The following is a 20383-nucleotide window of genomic DNA, read 5'->3' as shown; positions in this document are numbered from 1 at the left end:
ACGACGGTTTCTCAAACACTCGGTTTCCCCTGAGGGGGCGTGCCTACAGACCTGTAGACTTCAGACAGCTCTGTATCCCAGTATGCACCTCCGCTCACTCAGACCACAACCTCATCAGTAAAGCAACACTCGTGTGTTGAAGATGCAGAGCTCAGGAAAGTAGCTGGAAAGAAGACTTAAGACATCAGAAACCAACCAATTACTCCAGCTTACAACAATAACTTGGATCTCGTAACCATTTTAACAAATCATTAAAACCAACCTAAACCAAACACCTAAGAAACCAATGAACCAATAAAACATCCTTACTACTCAGATCAACCTTTAGCCAACGGGTTAACTCACCAGGAAGCAAAAATACATCAATGTGCCCAAGAGTAATGAGAAATTAATGACTTACAGTTTGCAGTTCATCTTCATGGTTAAGTTGGGATACTCACAGAACTTCAGTTAAATATCCATGATAGACCTTTGAAGGAAGGAACAGTTTACTCAAGGTCGATATTTCAAATGAGAGTTAAACCACTACAATCCCCTTCACACATTATCAGTGATTTATATTCAACATACACATCACATCAGTTGTGCTTTGCCACACAATTCTACTCACATCAGTTTCAGATGAGATGCTCCTCTTTACTTCAAAAAGTCTTTAACCTGTGAAACAGGAAGAGATGTTAAATAAGTCACAACAGACCTCAAAACAGTACACACACGTTCTGGTTTCTGGAAACACAACAACATACGTTTGGGAGACTGCACTGCCAAACAGTGGAGGACACCAATGTACTGTCCGGTTCCCTCTCAAGTTAAACGCACCAGAGGCAACCAATTAACTAATTAAGAAAACCAGGCAGGCGAGCTGCGACAGGTGAGCTAATTAGTAAAACTCAACGCAGGTTCGGCGCCCTCTGGACGCCTTGGTAACACTGGGAGGCTATTTCAGCTCTGTGTTTGATTTTAAATGAACTCCCTCATTTTAATTAAAGGGATGAGTCGGATTTGACTGATTTAGATTCATACTTCAAAACGAAAAAAATCTTTATTCAATTCACCTTTCTGTGTGTATGCGAGTGAGTGTGTTTGTGTGCGTGAGTGAGGAGGAAGCTTTCATCAAAGAGACCAATTCACTGGTTATAGGGGACCTATCATACCACCAGGTGTGAGTTTGATTAGCCATTACAAGCAGGTTTGAAAATGTGCAGCATTGTGACATCACTAGTGGGCGTGTCCTCCTAGATGTGTGCTGGATAGATCAGTCTACCAGCCTACCCAGTGGATGCTTTATTGCGCATTCAAACTTTTTCATAATGCTTTATCTAAATAAACGAAATACACGGTTTATTATAGCTACCTGACTCCTATGCTGTTTATCCCCAAACATCTAAAGTTCCAGTCAAGTTATTGCAGAGTAAAATAAATGCACATTAAACTCAATCACTGAATGCATTTAACCATAATTTACAACATAATGGAATAATCACCTCAGTAGATAGCATCACAGACAACCTCTTCTGGCAACAGCATACAGCAGACTTTCAGAAAGACAGCAGCTCACCCATTTTATACCCCATGGCCCCTCCCACTAGACAGGCCCAATCAACAGGGGGATTATAATACTGTGGCATTTTGCAACTCAACCATGAATAAACTCATCAAAAATACAGCATGCGTGTTAAAGTTCATTTCATCTTGTAGATCAGTGATTTTCACAAGTGCATTTAGGCTAGTTGCTCATTAATGTCTAATGTCAATGTCCGGTGTACTCCTTTGACACAAGGAAAATTGGTTTGGCCCAAATTGGGCCAATCAGTGCCAGCAGGTGTTTCCTGACGCCATATTTAAAGCCCTCAGCCCCACCCTGACTCTTTTAGTCTGCAGTACAGAGCCATGATGAGAGGGAGAGATTGTTTGTGAGTGTTGCTTGAATAAATAGCCTGAATATACTGTATGCTTGAAGGTTTGCTGTTCATACACTATCCATCAATGCGTGCTATTGATAGGCAGTTAAACAGACAGGGACAGTGGTCAAACTGTCAAATCACCTCCCTCCTCTCCAGGAACTGCAAGTTCAGGAAGGCGGGACAGGTAATCGGCAAGCAAGTTCGTTTTTCCAGCTCTGTAAGTAATATTGAAGCAATATGGCTGTAATGCCAAGTACCATCTGGTGACACGGGAGTTCTTATCCCTCATGGAGTTGATCCAGCTCAATGCCCGGTGGTCCGTTTCCAAATCAAAGTTCCGTCCAAGTAGATAATACCGAAGGCTGTCCAATGCCCACTTGATGGCAGAGGCAAGGGAAGGCAAGGCATATTTATTTGTATAGCACATTTCATACACGTGGCAATTCAATGTGCTTCAAACAAATGCAAAATGAAAAAATAAAATGAATAAATAAAATAAAGTACAAATTTGGAACCATACACAATTTTAGCAAAGTAAAATGTAAAATATAGATGGAATACCAACAGCAAAGAGTTGATTTAAAAGTAAAAATGGAGAAAATAGAAAAAAGATGCATAAAAACAATGTGCATTAACTTCCGAAAGCATCTAAAAAGAGTTTGGTCTTAACTCTTGTTTTAAAAATGGTGACAGTGGGGGAGTTTTTGATGGTCTCTGGAAGCTGGTTCCAGAGATGGACACCATAGTGGCTAAAAGCTGCTTCACCCTGCTTTGTTCTGACGGTCTGTTTCAGTAGTAATTGTTTATGTTGTGATCTAAGGGACCTTATTTGGGAATATTGCTTAAACATGTCATGCAAGTAGTTTGGCCCAACCCCCTTCAAAGACTTAAAAACTAGCAGAAGTGCTTTAAAATAAATTCTTTAACTAATTGGGAGCCAGTGCAGGGACCTTAAGATTGGGGTGATGTGATCTCTCCTTCTCGTTTTAGTGAGGACCCTGGCTGCACTATTCTGCATCATTTGAAGTGGTTTTATACATTTTTTGGGAAGTCCTGTGAAAAGAACGTTACAATAATCAATCCTACTAGTGATGAATGCATCTATGATTTTTTCCAGATCCTCCTTAGACATATATCCTCTCAGTTTGTTGATATTTTTAAAGGTCCCATGACATGACATTTTTTTCATGTTTTCTAAGTTATCTAACATAAATATGAGTTCCCCTAGCCTGCATATGGTCCCCCAGTGGCTAAAACTTCCGTTTAGTGTAAAACGAGCACTAGCTGTTCTGCTCGGCTTTGAAAAAACGGAGGCTCAAGCACGCTGATTTGGAATGTCTTTAGGTATGTTGTCACAAAGCATCTAAGCTCCTCCCCTTACTCTGCCTGGCCCGCCCAGAGACGTTGGCCCGCCAATGAGACACGACCATGCGAGCGCCACATGTGTGTGTGAATGCACACACTTTAACGCAAGTGTTTCTTGTCGGTTCTTTGACGTCTCTTGTACTTCCACAACGAGACTGTAGTGGGGGTTATCTGAGCCATGGTTGAGAAGGAATTGGGGGAGAGGAACTTTGGCTTTGACTCGCTGAAGTACATGAACTGCAACATGCTGGCTAAAGGCTGTGTGCGCCTCACCATTGCGATACATCCACTGTAGACAGAGCGCATGGTACCGTGGCTGCAAGCCGCTCAGGGCCACACCCCCACCCTCCTCCTTGACCCGCCTCGCTCCTCCTCATTTGCATTATAGCTACAGACACCAAAACAGTGCATTTGGGGGAAGCTCAATATGCGACTAGCTCGGAGTGGCTGTACCTCTGCACCACGGCTGAATTCCGGGAACATCTTTTAATACTGTGTTAGTTGCCCACTAATGGAAGTATGCTGATTTTGTGACTGATTTAATGTGAGAGCAGCAGCCACACAAATAGACCCCCACAGCGACCAACCCCAGCCCATGAACCCCACTCAATGTCTGCGCTGCAAAGGACCCAGGAGGGGCCCGAAAGGTCCCAACTTTTCTTTATAGGTCCAAGGTCCGAACAATATGGCCCCTCCCAGAATCCTTTGAGCGCCCGGAACCGGTGTCCAAGCCCGTGGTCGCTACATTATTTTCCATATGCTCCCGGGAACGGCTGCGGAGGGCTGGTGGGTGGCTGCTGCTATACAGGCAGAGCACCTCTGCTCTACAGGCAGAGCACCTCTGCTCTACAGGCAGAGCACCTCTGCTATACAGGCAGAGCACCTCTGCTCTACAGGCAGAGCACCTCTGCTCTACAGGCAGAGCACCTCTGCTCTACAGGCAGAGCACCTCTGCTCTACAGGCAGAGCACCTCTGCTCTACAGGCAGAGCACCTCTGCTCTACAGGCAGAGCACCTCTGCTCTACAGGCAGAGCACCTCTGCTCTACAGGCAGAGCACCTCTGCTCTACAGGCAGAGTACCTCTGCTCTACAGGCAGAGTACCTCTGCGTACGAGCAGGTGAGGTGGGAGCGGCGACCGAGTGATGCTCAGATGTTCTGGGTTCGATCCCCGCCGCCCCGTGTACACTACGGTGCAGATGCGTTAGCTACGGAGGCTCGACATCGTTAAACAATCTGTATTTATTTATATATTTTTTTTTTACCAGGGTAGTCTAGTATAACCGGGCCGTTACACACGGGGGGAACGTGATATGCATTCAATTCAAACGTTATTAAATTAAATGAAATTAAAGATCGAACATGAAGACAAAGACACCGGAACGCATTGGTTAAGTTTTCATTTTTTATTCATCATCTTTTTTTCTTCAGTAGGAGCGTTTTGCCATCGATCAGAAACATCGGCATGTGTGTTCACTAGGACTACAGCCGAGGAAGAGGAAGTGGAGGAGGAGGGGGAGGAGGAGGAAGAGGAGGAGGGGCCACAACTCAAAACATTACGTCCTAACAGCTGGAGTTTGGAGATTCTGTCATCTTCTGTTTTCCGGACGTTACATTTTACTCTTAAATTGGAATGTTTTCTTTTACACATAAATAATGATCGATATATTTTCCCTAATTTGCCTGTGGGTGAATCAAACAATCAATCAATCAAATCAATCGATGATCCGTTCCAGTCCGGAGTGTTGGGGGTTGAAGAGGGAGGATTGGTTTGAATACGCAAAGCAGTGGATTATCATCACGTCTTTCTGCTACAGGGTCCATACGTCTAGAAACAACTCCGTATAGATCAAACGTATTCGTCGATTAGATTCTTCTTCTTTTTTTGCCATGCCAGCATTAAACATAGATATATACTTTTTTTGCATTAAAACCACAGGCGTATTGTTAAAAACACAGCGACCCAATCACTGACGAGGAAAGCAGCGGGGAAAGGTTTGCCCGCCAAAAGGGAGGGAGGTCTGCGCTAAGAGGGTACACGCACGTTACACTACCGTGACACGCAATAAAAAACACACAACCTATGGAGATCAGCATATTCAGAACGACGATAAAAAAACATAAGGGAAACCAGCAGACTAAATAATATACATTTGATCAGACATGCTGTTTACATCCATTCTTAAGTACAGTTTGGTCAGCCTTTGTGTGTGACGGTCGAGGCTAACACTTAGCGGTGGGCTAACCGCGAGCGCGGGGTTCTCTACTCGTCGCACACCGGTCAAACCAGTGCGTTCACACGAGTCGCCGCACGATAACGGAGTGGAAGGTAGTATTCTAGCGGAGCAACCGAGTTAAACCCGATCAAAGGAAGTCATCTATTTTTTTGTTTTTTTCCAAAAAAAAAAAGTTAAGAAAAGCGAGTGCTCAACGTCTAACTGCCGTACGGGGAAGCCGAATATCAGTTGGTCTTTGATGGACGTGACTGTCGACCAATGACAGCGATGCATCAGCGTTGGAAGAAGACACAGTGGAGCTTTGGAGTGACATTTTGTGTGTGTTGGTGTCTATGTGTTTTTGTGTGTGAGTCACTTCCTGTGGGCGGGTGTTGAAGTGCCCGGATAAAGACGTTTTCTAAGGGTGAATGTGGATAAATCGGATTCTGTGTTTTTACCTTTGAGATTTACTTCCTGTTGCTTATGTCTTTTAATTGAATTTCCCTGTGACTAGCCATGCGTGTGTGTGTGCATACGAGCTTGTGTACGTGTGTGTGTGTCCATGTGTGTCTGTGTGTGAGTACTTTTTACAAATCAGATAACGAGAGAAAGGTGAAGGACAGTAGAATGACTTCAAGGTCAAGAAGGGGTCAGAGGTCAGGTCGTTGGCAGAGTTACCGGGGGTCAGGGTTAAGGTTTGGGGTCCTTATTGGGCTTTGGGTGTCGGTCACCCTCCAAGGTCATTGGGGGGTACCCAGCGGTCTTAGAGGGCATCGGGGGTGGTTTTGTGGGTTCCTGGGGTCCTTTAAAGGGTCGCTTGGAAGGTATTGGGGGTCAGTTGACCGTCTTAGGGGGTGTTCTCGGGTGTTGGGGGTTATTAGGCCTCAAAGGTCAAAGGACAGTCTAGGGGTCGTTGTTCAGAGGGGTTTCCGGGGTCATGGGTGATGGTTTCAGATCTCTTGGGTTGGTATTCCAGGGGTCAGAGGTCAGGTTTCTGGGGGTCATGGGTCAGGTTTCTGGGGGTCATGGGTCAGGTTTCTGGGGTTCATAGGTCAGGTTTCCGGGGGTCAGAGGTCAGGTTTCCGGGACTCAGAGGTCAGGTTTCCGGGGGCCATACGTCAGGTTTCTGGGGGTCATAGGTCAGGTTTCCGGGGGTCATAGGTCAGGTTTCTGGGGGTCATAGGTCAGGTGTCCGAGGCTTACAGGTTGAGTATTCCGGGAGTCATTGGTGGGGTCTTGCGGGTCGTGCTTTGGCGCGGGGGGGGTCTAGAAGGTCGCGGGGGGCTCGTTGGGGGGGGGGGGGGGGGGTTGGATCTTTACAAGCCCTGCTTAGCGAGCGCGGCGGTGACGTCCTGGGCCAGCGTGGCGAGCTGGGGCGAGGCCAGCATGCTCCCTGCGGAGCAGAGCCGGGGGGAGGTGCCCCCCGGCTCGCCGCAGGGCGAGTGGGTCGTCACGATCTCGGCGCCGTGGTCCACGCGCGCCTTCGCCTCCTCCCGGAACATCAGCTTGTGGCTCTCGATCTGCCGGGGGGGGGGGGAGAGAGAGAGAGAGAGAGAGGGAGGGAGGGCGCGTTACCACGGCGAGACGGTGAAACAAACGTGCGATGGGTTTTCCGTCGCTAGGTCTGCGTTACCATGATGTTCCCGCCCCCGGGGGTGTGGCTGGCGTTGTCAAGGGAACGGATCTTGGGCTTAGCGTTGTCCTTGAAGTCCAGCTTGACGCTCTCGATGCGGACCTGGCCGCCCCCTAGTGGACAGACGGAGAACGACACCGTCAACAGCGCTTCAACACACCAGCTGGCGTTCAGCAGACACTTTTATCCAAAGCGACTTACAATAAGTACATTTGTCGGCAGAAAGAGAAACAACAATATATCGCTGTCGGTGCAGTAAAGATGTTCATAGAACTAAGTGCAAAGCACTAACCATCACTAGGTTAACCCATTCCCCGTACACAACAAAGATAGCTAGGGTAAGAGATGCTACACGATGTTAAGTACTTTTCTCAAGTGCCAGGATGTACCACGTACAATAAGTGCGTCTGCTCCAAAGCTACCAGTGGTTCCCACTCTTTTAAGGGGCTAGGGAACATTGATCCCAACCGGAAGTTCGAGGATCACCGCAGGAATGATTATGTTTTTGATTACTTTAATGATGTGTTGTTGCGCTGGGATTTGTTGGGCTAAACTTTATGCATAAAACAACGTTGAGATGATGATTGTGGGTGGGACTGAGGTAAAAGGCCAGGCTCAGAATGAATACACAGTCAACCATTGGTCCGTTTGAACCAGTGCTAGCCGCCCCACAGCCAATCAGAAGGCTGTTCCCACCTGGTCTGTGGCGGATGTTGGACATGGAGCCACACTTGGCCGTGACGTGGCTCATATCCAACTTCTGGGACTGGATCTGGATCTGGGGGTCCACAGGGGGGGAGAGAGAGAGAGAGAGAGAGAGAGAGATGTAACTCCAATGTAAACACATCTAACATGATACAACATTACAGAAGTAACGATGTGCACAGCTGTTCTTGTGCGTGTTGATGTAGAGTTATGTGTGTGTGTGTGGTCCTCACGTTCCCGCCCCCGGCAGCATGCTGGATCTTGTCCAGCGAGCCGCACTTGGCCTGGACGTGGCTGAAGTCCAGCTTCACACTCGGGATCATCACCTGGAGAAGAACAGGCCCCCAATTGGTTAACTCAAACACCACTGCAGCCGCCATTGGCTCCCCTGCTGCCCAACCCGAGGGCCGGGGGCTGGCCGGCCGCCGGGGGCGTGAACCAGCATTAGTGATCTCTACGTTCAACCTGCTGAGGGAAGCCTTGAGAAGGAGGATGGAAGGCGAAGGTCAACCTGTGGTCTGTAGAGGGTCATGATGGCAACCCTCCAGTGAGGGAGGGAGAGGGGGAGAGGGGGAGAGGGGGAGAGGGAGAGAGAGAGAGAGAGAGAGAGAGAGAGATGAGGAGAGCTCTAGCAGGAGCTCTAGAGAGACAGAGACAGCGAGAGACAGAGACAGAGACAGAGACAGAGAGAGACAGAGAGAGAGAGAGACAGAGACAGAGACAGAGAGAGAGAGGAGGAGGAGAGCTCTAGCAGGAGCTCCAGAGAGACAGAGAGCAGGATCTGGATGAAGCAGACAGAGCACCAGTTAGCGTACGTACGTGTCCTCCTCGGGGAGAGTGTCTCAGGTTGTTCTTGGAGCCGCACTTTGACTGAACATGACTGAAGTCGGCCCTCTCGCTCACAATCTGAATCTGAAGCCAAGCCGGGAAATAAAAGAAAAGCAAACGTGTGCCTGTTGAGTGTTGGCGGCGTGTGCGTGAGGGTCTGACGTATTGGCCTTTATAACACGACATGTGTTTAGACTTACCTTCACCTAAACATATCAATAGGACCAACTCTAACAGCTACTCAGGGGTAAACTGGACATCAATACCGGGTTTATTTTGATTCATTACTCTCTGGGTTTAGAACGTGAATTTGTAACGTTTCCTTTCAAACATTGAAGAAAAACGCTGTTGCCAAATTCAACACATGAAGGAGGTGGAAAGGAAGTTAGCAGATGGGAAGTGGGATGACCATAACAGGAAGTGAGAAATATGAACTGGAACCAGGAAGTAGGAACTGGAGACAGGAAGTGAGTATCAGGCGATGAGAAACCGGAAATAGGAAGTAGAAACTGGGAAGAGTAAGTGAGCATCAGGCGATGAGAAACCGGGAACAAGAAGTAGAGACGGGTATCAGGAATTGAGTGTCAGGAAATGAGAAACCGTAAACAGGAAGTAGAAACTGTGAATAGGAAGTGAGTATCAGGCGGTGAGAGACCGGGAACAGAAAGTAGAAACGGGTATCAAGAAGTGAGTATCAGAGAATGAGTAACCGGGGACAGGAAGTTAGAAAATTGAGGGAGAGAAAGGAAGGAGAGGTTGCAGTGCAGTGAAGGGGTGAAGCCGGGTCCGGTCCGGTCTGTCGGGTCCTGGTCGGTCCGGTCCTGGTCCGGTCTGTCCAGTCCGGTGAGTCTTGTCCAGTAAGTCTGGTCCGGTGAGTCCGGTCCTGGTCTTAGCTGGCCGCCATTGGGCTGGTGCTTGAGGTTGGAGGTCAGTCGTTCCAGTCCAGTTAGTCCGGTCCAGTTAGTCCGGCCCAGGTAGTCCGGCCCAGGTAGTCCATTCCAGTTGGTCCGTTCCAGTTGGTCCGGTCCAGTTGGTCTGTTCCAGTCGGTCCGGTCGGTCGATCCGTTCCAGTCGGTCCGGGTCTAACATGGCCGCCCTTGGGCAGCTGCTTGGGGTTAGAGGTCAGTCGGTCCGGTCCAGTCAGTCCGGTCAGGTCGATCCAGTCCGGGTCTTACCTGGCCGCCCTTGGGCTGGTGCTTGAGGTTGGAGGTGGAGCCTATCTTGGACTTGACGTGCGTGAGGTCGGGCAGCGGCTGGTTGATGACCTTGAGCTGGCGCTGGACGGAGGACGGGGACTTGGGGGGAGTCCGGATCACGGCGATCTTCTTCTCCTGCAGCACGCTGAAGGACTTGGGGGTGTGGCTCCCCGGGGTGCGCGAGCCGGGGGTCCGGCAGGCATAGCTGGGGGGCGTGCCCGGTGTGACGGCCGTGGAGCCCGGCGTGGACGTACCGCTACGGGCCGAGCGAGAGCGGCCCGAGTCCATGCCTGGGGGGGGGGAAGAGAGAGAGAGAGAGAGAGAGAGAGAGAGAGAGAGAGAGAGAGAGAGAGAGAGAGAGAGAGAGAGAGAGATTTGTGTGGGTCTTACAGTATGTGTCTGTACGTGTGTGTGTGTGTGTCTGTACGTGTGTGTGTCTGTACGCGTGCGTGCGTGCGTGCGTCTCTTACAGGTGGGTCTCCGGGGTCCGTCCTCCTGCTCCGCGGCGGGGATGTGCCGCGTCAGAGACTTGGCGGGGCGCGGCAGAGAGGAGCGCTTCTCTGGGCTACGGTAGGTCCTCTCCTACACACACACACACACACAGGTACAGACACACACACACACACACAGGTACAGACACACACACAGGTACAGACACACACATACACAGAGGTACAGACACACACACAGGTACGAACACACATACACACACACACAGAGGTACAGACACAAACACACACACACACACACAGGTACAGACACACACACACACACATACACACACACACAGAGGTACGAACACACACATACACACAGATCAATATTTTATATAGGTTCTGTTTTAATTACTGGTTGCCGTCGTCGCTGAGTCACATGACCGAACGATTCCACACACAGTTTGACTAAGCACCTAGCCTACGTAGCCTAGCCTAGCGTAGCCCAACCAAGGTGTAGCCTAGCTTGGGTTGGCCTAGCCTAGCGGAGCCTAGGCTGTACCTCCTCGGCCCGTGTCAGTGGCGAGGGCTGTCCGCGAGGGGAGCACGCAGACTTTGCGCGTGGCCGATATAGCTCCGCCCCCAGGGGCGGGCGTGACTGGAGGTCGGAGGCGGAGCCTGGCCGGCAGGGGAGGGACTCTGCCGCCCGTCGCAGGGCCGCCATTTTGAGCAACACCGCCCGTGTGGGGCTCTGGGTGGTTACCATGGCGACCGGGATGAGGGGAAATGAGATAGTGAGTGAAATGAAACAAGGATGGAACAGATGCAGGGCAGCCATGGTGGTCACATATAGGTAACCATGACAACCCATCGTTGCTAGCTTTAATAGTAACCCCGCAACCGGCTACGACTAGCGCACACTGCGAGGCCGTAGCGGTCATCGTAACTAGAGCGCGGTGTACCGTAACCACGGCAACTAGCTCGGACTAGCATGTACCGTAACCACGACGACTAACGCCGGTGTTGCGCTCACTCTGACCATACTCACTGAGGTTCTGTGTCTGGACTGGTTTCACACACAGAGAAGCAGGCATGCAGGGAAAACAGGTGACAAAAACAGACGGGAAGTCGAGGGAAAAGAAAGAGGAAGAGAAAGTCCGAGCGGCACAAAATAAAACGGTTATGTTGACACTGAGGACAGCAGAAGAATTCAAATAATATTAAAAAACGTAAATCTTAAAATAATAAGACTCAATTAATTAATTATTTGAGTCAAGCCTGTGTGTGTGTGTGTGTGTGTGTGTGTGTGTGTGTGTGTGTGTGTGTGTGTGTGTGTGTGTGTGTGTGTACTTACAGTTGGCCGTTCTCTGGACTGGTGTGCCACACTCAGTGGCTGGCGGACCTCCATGGCTGAGAAGGAAGGTGATAAAACATGTAGTGACTCACACTGACCATCAGGGAGAGACAAACTCCATGCTTCGCAACATCGCCACGCAACCCCATACACTTACACATAAAGACACACACGAACACACGCCCATACGCACGCACACACACACACAGTCCCAGCGCGATACACTGCAGCCGAACAAACGATGGAAACTATTACATCACTTATAACGAGATTCAAGCCATCACATTATGAGTGGAAATCAAACACGGCCCCGAATGTCCACCAAATGAAACTACCAACACGCAACTGACCTCACTTTAGACTCAGAAATGACGCACAAACACGGCCACAAGTGTGCAGCGCACGGCAACACACACACACGGCCGCCGCACAACTACCATGACAACTCAAACAGCAGTTGGGCGAAAAAACGTTGACAAAGAAGGAAAATAAAATAAATAGAGTAGAATGAATCAGAAGCAACCACTGCGGAGGACGAGTGGAAGCAGGAAGCGTTTGCCAGCTACATTGCATGATCGGGCGGTGTGTCAGCGAGACGGTAGATCGACAGAGACAGGAGCTCATCTCAACGGACACCCTGACCACTGACGGTCAACAAGGGAAGCCCTGACACCTAGCGGTCTGTTGGATGTCAGAGTCACAAACCACCTCAGTGTGGGCAGCCTCAGAGTGACACCGCCCCCTACGGTCCACCACACCCGGCCTCTGGAAGCAGACCTCGGAGTGAGTGGCACTCCGGAGGGCTCAACACATTTGTATAGAGAGGGGGGGGGGCATGTGCTTGGTACTTGTTTGATAATTCAACCACACCCTGTCATTGCCATTGGATCCGACTGTAACAGGTGACCAATGAACCGCAGTTCGGAATTGAACGTGGTTCTCACCGCCTATGTGGTTAGCACACTAGCTAGTTCAGTCCCCTTGCCCAAATAAACTGGATGCTATGTGGTTAGCACACTAGCTAGTTGAGTCCCCCTGCCCTAATAAACTATGGATGCTATGTGGTCTTCACACTAGCTAGTTGACTCCTCTTGCCCTAATAAACTATAAATAGGTTAGCACGCTAGCTAGTCTAGTCCCCTTGCCCTAATAAACTATGGATGCTATGTAGTTAGCACACTAGCAAGTTGAGTCCCCTTGCCCTAATAAACTATGGATGATATGTGGTTAGCACACTAGCTAGTTGACTCCTCTTTCCCTAATACACTATAGATAATAGGTTGTTGGCACGCTAGCTAGTCTAGTCCCCTTGCCATAATAAACTATGGATGCTATGTGGTTAGCACACTAGCTAGATGACTCCTCTTGCCCTAATAAACTATGGATGCTATGTGGTTAGCACACTAGCTAGTTGACTACTCTTGGCCTAATAAACCATGGCTCCTACGTGGTGAGTGCGCTAGCGGCTAGGGACAGCCAACCCCATAGTTAGCCATCCCACTAAAGGGCTGATTATGGGTCCACGTTCACACAACGCAACGACCACGCAGACGCTTCAACGCCGTCGTGAACCTTTATGGTTCTGCGTGGGGTTTTAGTGAGCGGACCATCACAGCCCTCGCTGCTGCGTCGCCCCGACGGAAGGTTCACATTTTTTAGGAGGCGGACGTCCGGCCCTTGCGGTGGACGCCAGGACGTAAGGGGTCGGTAACCCCCTTGTGTTGCGTGAACATGGGACCATAATCGGCCCTTAAGACTCGGGGAGTCTGGCTCATGCTCCCTCCACCTCCCGTCCCGCCGGGCCCCGGGGAGGCCGGGTCACCTGCTCCCTTGCGTTTGGCCGAGCCGGCCGGCGCCACGACAGGCCTGTGCTGCCGGCCGGGCGCTCTGCCGGCGCTGGTCCGGCAGGGAGAGCGACACGACGGGACCGCCAGCTTATTGTGGTCCGCCCTCCTCACGCCGGCTGGCGGGGGGAGAGACAGGGTTACGTTACGACAACACACGGGGCGCAGCCTCACCGCTACGCTGCTATGATGTTAGCTCCCTTGGAACATGACCGACGAGCAAATCGCTACGGCATCGGCGTCGACTTAATATCGTCGGCTAGCAAGCTCGAGATATGTCTGACGTAAGCCCTTGGACATGTACGTCCAGATTCAGGGACCTTAAGATGTACGTTCACGTGTCTACGGTATATAAGGACAATTAATTGATCTTCAAGGTCCTAATAAACCAGAAATTAAATCTAAATTAAATGGGTCTTTTTAAGGATCTGTCTATTCCTGTAGAGTTCACTGGTGGTCATTGTAGAGAATATCATGGATACAATTCATAAACACTAGTTTTAAATCCAAAAATTACAAATTTGTAGCAAAGGGAAACAAAAAGCCCGATGGATCTATTTCAAAAGGTGATGAACTACTGGATGAAGATGCGATGGGAACCTTTTTTCTTCTTCAAGGGGTCTCTCGGATGGCCCGGGTCCTTGTGGATTATTTTACTGTCAAAGGGGTCAGAGCGACCCCGGGGTCTCCAAGGGGCCCGCTTCCTGGACCGATCCCGGGCGATCGTGGTACCGGTGGTGGTCCCGGTGGTGGTACCGGGACCGTGGTCCTTCGGGAGAGCCTCAATGGGTTCCGTCAAGAGGCTCCTGTCCTCATCTGCAGAGGACAAGGGAGCGAGAGAGGAGCGGGTTGACTGGCCACACCTCTTGCCCTCGGACCACAGGTTCACCTTAAAGGTTGCATCAGCGATGTTCGGTGAAGTCACTTCCGTCGGTATTCGAAGCGAGATCGCAAACAGCCCGCTCGCCCCTCCCTTCTGTGTTTCGTGCATCCAGTTAAAAACTATCATGGAATACTATTATTTTGGTTTTGAGTGGTTGGTAGTACCATTTGTTTTTGTGTACGATCTCCAAGCATATAGAGACGTGTTTTTTTGACGGCCTGCGTATGGGGTGGGGAGCTAGTGGATCGTGAGGAAAGATCAGATGAATGTGATCCTTTATGTTTCAGCCTAGAATCGCTGATACAACCTTTAATGCATCACCATGGCTCATACTTACTCAGGTTATACCTGTTTAAAGTGAGTGTTTCCTATGGATCTTATTACTGTAGCTACTCTGTAGCTAGTCGTTTTTGGAAACTAGGTTGTGCGACGCTTTAAATTCTTTTTTAGTTACTCCAATATCGATTGGATTTTTTTATTGTTTTCAACCTCACTTGTGCATGGCTTTGGATAGTGTCTGCTAAACGGCCAAATGTATGTATAGGTTCCTTTGGTATATTAGTACCGGTCACTGGTGTTGTTATGTGTCTCGGAGTTAAAGTAGTTGAGGGTACCTTGAGTGTCTATCCAGCCACTGTCGGTGTCAAGAACAGACATGTCCGCGGTCGTTTCTTCATTGGTTGTGTGATGGACTTCACTGGCCAGGTCGGAGGCAACATCTGCACCTTTCTCCGTCCCCTTGCAGCTGTCCTCCTCTTCCCTTAGCATCTCTTTGCCAACATCTGTAGCTTTCACTTCTTCTTGCTCATCATCGATCTCTCCGTGGTCCAGTGATTCATCCTTCTTTTCCATTCCTTCTTCATCTCCTTCAACAGCTTCCTCTTCCTGCTTCTCCGCTTCCAAGATGGCCTCTCTGAGATCCTCTGATTGGTCCTCTTCTTTTCCGAAGTCCTCCCCTCCCTGTGGAGAAGACTGCATTTGACCTCGGTCAGAGTACGGAGACAACTGGGAGGTGTCAGTCACCGGTTCTCCATCTTCACTGTGACTAGATTCTCCGGTGTCCGATTTAGGCTCCAGTCCAGTGAAATTCAATCCTTCGACCTCCAGCAACTCCACTACCTCCTTCCTCAGCTCTTCGTTGGGGGGAACTTCTGCCTCCTCCATGACCTCCTGAGGCTCCTCAGCCAGCTCCACCTCCTCATCCTCCTCCTCTCCGTCCTCTTCATCCAGCTGGGCCTGGGGGATGATGATGATTGGAGGAGGGGACTGCAATCCTTTCTCTTCTCCAATCTCTTCTGCGAGGCCTCGGGTTCCTGCCTCAACAACAGTTTCTTCTGACAGCTCAAGAGGGGGTGGAACATGTTGTTCCTGCGCCTCTTCTGTCTTTAACTTTGGTTGTATGTTCTCCTGGAAGATGTCCGTTTTCTGTCTACAAGCCTCAGGAGAGGTCACATCTGATTCGTCCACTTTTATTTCCCCGGGAGATTCTCCATTTGGATCCTTTGAGTCTTCACTAAAATCGGATTCTTTGTCAGCAGACTTCTCGGCCCCTACAGCCCGTTCCGTCCCGACCTCGGTCTCGCCTTCCCCTGGTGTATCCTTTCCGGGTTCTTCAGGGTTTAATGGACCGTCAACGGGGGACTTTGGAGTCGTGGGTGTCCGAGGAACCCTGCCGTCGGTCAGGGAGAAGCTGAAGGAGCTGTCGGGAGGGATGGGGGACGCCTCCCGGGACGGGTCCTTCTCCACCTCCACCTCCGGGATGGCCTGGATCTGGATGTCTCCTGGCAGGCCACTCTCCAAGCGGAACTCGGTGAGGCGGTTCGGAGAGGTGACCGGGATCCTGAGGCGGTCGGGTTTGATACCGACCGGCACGGCCTTCTCCAGGAGCATGCCGGATTTCCTCGGGGACTCCGTCACGTCTTTCTTTTCCGCTGCGGCGCTCTTCTGAACCGTCTCCGGGACGTTCTTCTTCTGGTCCGGTGGGGGTGTTCCGTCTCTCCGTTCCGGTTCATCCTCGTCTGCGTCCACGGTAGGGAAAGAGCGACAGGGAGCATCGGCAGACCCCGGCATGTCGGCCGGGGACGGCATGGGGGCAGAGCACTCGCTGAAGACACAGTATCCCAGATCCTCGGACCCTCCCTGCCCCCCCTGCCCCGCGTCCAGAGCCAGCCGGGCCAGCGAGCTAACCCCCAGAGGAGACACGTTGGCCGGGACAGACTTCCTCCTCATCGGATCCACCACCCTCATGCCCAGGGACAGTTTGGGCAGGGCTCCCGCCAGGTCCAGCATCTCAGCCAGAGCGCCGGATTGGTCCAAAGAGATGTGGCGCTCCATGGAGGCCATCTTGCTGAGGGCTTCGGTGAAGTCGGCGGGCGTGGACGGAGCGGGTGTAGCAGAGGGGTGGTGCTCGATGGAGGGTGTTGGAGGAGGGGCGGACGAGTCGTCGAAGCTTCCACTGATTGGGGAAAGCTGGGGGCGTAAGAAGGTGCTTGATTTTGCCGCCCCGGTCGGAGACTTAACGGTGATGTTGATAGGCCGGCTCCTTTGCTCCATCGACATCTTGTGGAAAGGGTTCAGCACCGGCTCCTCTGATCCCTGGGAAATGCTCTCAGCCGTCACCTCAAATTGAAATTGACCAGGAGCTGGATGTAACTTGAACCCGACCCCAGCCTCGGGGGTGCACCTCTCTCCTGCTGCCCTGCTGATCTCATAGTAGCTCTGTGGGCGTGGTGACTCCTGAACACCGCTTTGGGCGGACGTTTCGAAGTACGCCTCCGTCCCTGCTTTAAGGACACACGAGGACTCAGGGCTGCTCTCCTTCGCGCCTGGCATGTGGTCACCGGCGTCGTCCGTCTCTGGAGGCGACTCTGACGCGACGACCTCGGGGCCACTGCTCCCCTCGTTCACGCCCACGGCGGTCACCGGCGCGTCCGCGCAGTCGGTCGTCCCAGCTGGTCCGGACAGGTCGGGGGGTACGTCGCTATCGGAGTGTCCAGGGGAGAAGATGTCTCGGACCTCTTCTAGAGCCTTCGGGGTGCCACATGGTTCCAGGAGCGGGGGGGGGGAAGGGGCCGGCTCCTCTCTGGCGGAGGGGCAGGGTGACCCAACCTCCTCGGCGCCTTCGGGAGGCCCTCGCTCCTCGATGGGCGGGGCCGCCCCCTGCTGTGCCTCCACCGTCCCAGGGGGCGGGGCTGTGAGCGCGTTGGGGGGGGGGGGGACCAAAACCAACCCCGCGCTAGTGTTAGCATCAGCGCCACAACCAGCACCTGACAGCGAGAGCCCGACGGCCTCCAACACAAGCTGGCCGGTACGAGCTAGCCAGCCTCACTGCCGAAAGCGAGCCAAGACAGTGAAGCCGAGCCTGGGTCTGCACACAGACATGGGAGGGGGGGCTCCGAGACACAGAGCACAGGGGGGGGGGGGGGGTCGCGTCAGGGCCCGGCGGGGGGGGGGGGGTCGCAGGGTCTAGGAGGACGTGCACAGTCGGAATGAAATGGAATGAGGAGCATGGCGGTGGACGACCAGAACTGAGGAACACAAAAGGTTTTGGATTCCTATTGCAATGGAAGTTGTGGATGTAAACGTTGTTCATGGGGTGTATGGGTATAAACGAGGCTTGGTTAGTCGTTGGAGGTTAATCAAAGAGTCCCTGTTGTGATGCTATTACGAGCTATTACGAGTGACATCACAAGTGGAGAGAGTGTCCACTCAGGTGTATGACGGCTCAGTAAACCAATCCTCCATGTGGCTAAGATTAAAATGTAAAACAAATGTAAAACAAATCGTCAAAGGAGCTTCAGAAGGGGGAGCTCTGGAAGTGTGTTTCTGCACTCCCTGGATGTTGGCGGTCTGTAATACTAGGGTATCAGTAACAATAGGAAAACAGCAAACCGTTGGACAGCGGAACAACACTGAGCCTGTGATGGTATGAGAAGCCCACAGCCCATGCCGCTCCACGCTCAGCCCCACGCGTGTGTGGGCACCGGGCGCGTTCCCAGAACCTCGCCGGTTCTCCAACAGAAACCCACACACACAGATACCAAACACGTCCTCCATCCAGCCCAAAGCGTCTCTCACAGTGGACGCCGCGTCGGCCTCCATGGTTGCAATGTAGCTGGCAATACAAAGGGGGGGGGGGGGATGGGGAGGGGGGGTGATCAAACCAGGGCGGAGTTGATCAGGTAACACCGATGAGAGAAGCGTATGGTGATGCTGGGCAACGGACAAGAAGCCCCACTGTGTCGGTGCCTCAGGGGGGCTCCTGTTTGTTTCACCACCGGGGGTGACGGAGAGCGGCCGACACAGAGCCACGAGCCGCAGCCTCATCACCAGGGGGCGTGTCCAGCCAGACGGAGGAGGGGTCGGAGTTCAACCCACCAGACTACCCAGTGGGCCGTACCAAATCCCCCCCCCCACCCCCGCCTGGATGTGGACACTACCACTTGTGATGTCACAAACGGCTCGATTTTCACAGCCGGTGGTGAAGCGCCGGCCCTTTAAGGTGATGCTGCACAGAACACATGACGTCAGAGCAGACGGGCGGGAGGACAACAGCCAGCGACGATACCTGGAGAGCAGCCTCAGCTAGCCACAGTTAGCAACCAGTGAGAGAACGTCAGTCATGATGATGTGCTGCTTGCGTTAGCCTCTCCCTGCTCCATGTAGCAGTGTCTCTGTACTAGCGTTAGCTTCTTCCTGTTCCATGTAGCATTGTCTCGGTACTAGCGTTAGCTTCTCCCTGTTCCATGTAGCATTGTCTAGGTCCTAGCGTTAGCCTCTCCCTGTTCCATGTAGCATTGTCTCGGTACTAGCGTTAGCTTCTCCCTGTTCCATGTAGCATTGTCTCGGTACTAGCGTTAGCCTCTCCCTGTTCCATGTAGCATTGTCTCGGTACTAGCGTTAGCCTCTCTCTGGGTTTGTTCCACAAACGCAGTTCCATACTTATTTATAATATCTGAAGGTTCTCATTGTTGTATCGACCTGGAGTATTCATCAATGAAGAACAGTTGAAGGTCATATTAAGTGTTAAACAGGAGTGTTTGAATCCAGCATGGTAATTCCTACTCTTTTTAGGTCATTCAAACGATAGATAGATATCGATCAATATGATCAAGTTATATCGTGATATGTCTTCAAGCCATATCGCCCAGGCTTAATATAAATGTCTCAGTAGTGACAATGTTTAGGGCCTCGCTCTCAATGCGCTCACCCTCATCCAGAACATTGTGATCATCCAGAGGTCACAAGGTCAACCGTGCAGCGCAGATATAATGCTGGTGTGCACGCACACACACACACACACACACACTTAGACAGCTGCAGATTGTACGTGTGCATTGACAAGCGCACAAAAAACAGAGAGACAGAGAAGGAGAGAGAGAGGGAGAGAGGCAGAGATAGACAGAGAGAGAGAGAGAGAGAGAGAGAGAGAGAGAGAGAGAGAGACAGAGACAGAGACAGAGACAGAGACAGAGACAGAGACAGAGAGAGGTAGAGAGACAGCGAGAGAGAGACAGAGAGAGAGACAGAGGGACAGAGAGAGAGAGACAGAGAGAGAGAGACGGAGACAGAGAGAGAGAGAGACTGAGAGAGAGAGACAGTTGAAGAGGGAGAGAAAGAAAGCACAAAAAAAGAGAGAAGTACCCTCCCCCCAACACACACACACACACACACTCACACTCACACACCTGCTTGCTGTGTCTGTGGGCTGTGGTGTCCTCCTCCATTCACAACCTGAGGGCCTTCTCTGAGAGCCTGGGCCTCGCCTACATAAGCGGCCCGCCCTAAGGGCAGGTCTACTGGCTGGGGGTCCTCCAAGGCCGGGGGCTCCGACGGAGCCTCCTGCTCCTCCTCTTCATGGGGCGTCACCTCACCGGGAGATACACCGATACCCTCTACTGCCTCCTCTTTTGGTGGGGAGGAGCGGGGGGGGAGAGGGGGGAGGAGGAGGAAGGAGGGGGGGGGGGGGGGGGAGAAGGTGGAGGGGTGGGGGTGACATGGGAGGAGGGGGACATGAGAGGTG

General features: G+C 51.6%; 1 protein-coding gene and 1 long non-coding RNA gene across 2 annotated transcripts in view; both read right to left on the bottom strand.

Annotated features, from left to right (window-relative positions):
* Positions 1-233: 233 nt before the first annotated feature.
* Positions 234-1526, bottom strand: LOC130381459 (uncharacterized). The gene is made up of 3 exons (XR_008895415.1): positions 1485-1526; positions 611-657; positions 234-469 (listed from the first exon to the last, which is right to left on the bottom strand). It is a non-coding gene; the product is annotated as an uncharacterized LOC130381459 (long non-coding RNA).
* A 5274-nt stretch (positions 1527-6800) lies between these two features.
* LOC130381045 (microtubule-associated protein 2-like) overlaps positions 6801-20383 on the bottom strand; it is a 37733-nt gene continuing 24150 nt past the window's right edge. The window contains exons 5-15 of the mRNA XM_056588466.1: positions 20049-20267; positions 14976-17552; positions 14079-14294; positions 13421-13597; positions 11635-11756; positions 10290-10428; positions 9826-10136; positions 8056-8148; positions 7814-7895; positions 7118-7230; positions 6801-7004 (exon numbers count right to left, since the gene is read on the bottom strand). Coding sequence (XP_056444441.1) covers positions 6801-7004; positions 7118-7230; positions 7814-7895; positions 8056-8148; positions 9826-10136; positions 10290-10428; positions 11635-11756; positions 13421-13597; positions 14079-14294; positions 14976-17552; positions 20049-20267 — 4253 coding nt within the window. The remainder of the gene's footprint in view (positions 7005-7117; positions 7231-7813; positions 7896-8055; positions 8149-9825; positions 10137-10289; positions 10429-11634; positions 11757-13420; positions 13598-14078; positions 14295-14975; positions 17553-20048; positions 20268-20383) is intronic.

Source organism: Gadus chalcogrammus, chromosome 4 (assembly GCF_026213295.1).
Source record: "Gadus chalcogrammus isolate NIFS_2021 chromosome 4, NIFS_Gcha_1.0, whole genome shotgun sequence".
In the NCBI taxonomy this organism is placed as follows: domain Eukaryota; kingdom Metazoa; phylum Chordata; class Actinopteri; order Gadiformes; family Gadidae; genus Gadus; species Gadus chalcogrammus.
This window is presented reverse-complemented; position numbering and strand designations above follow the sequence as displayed.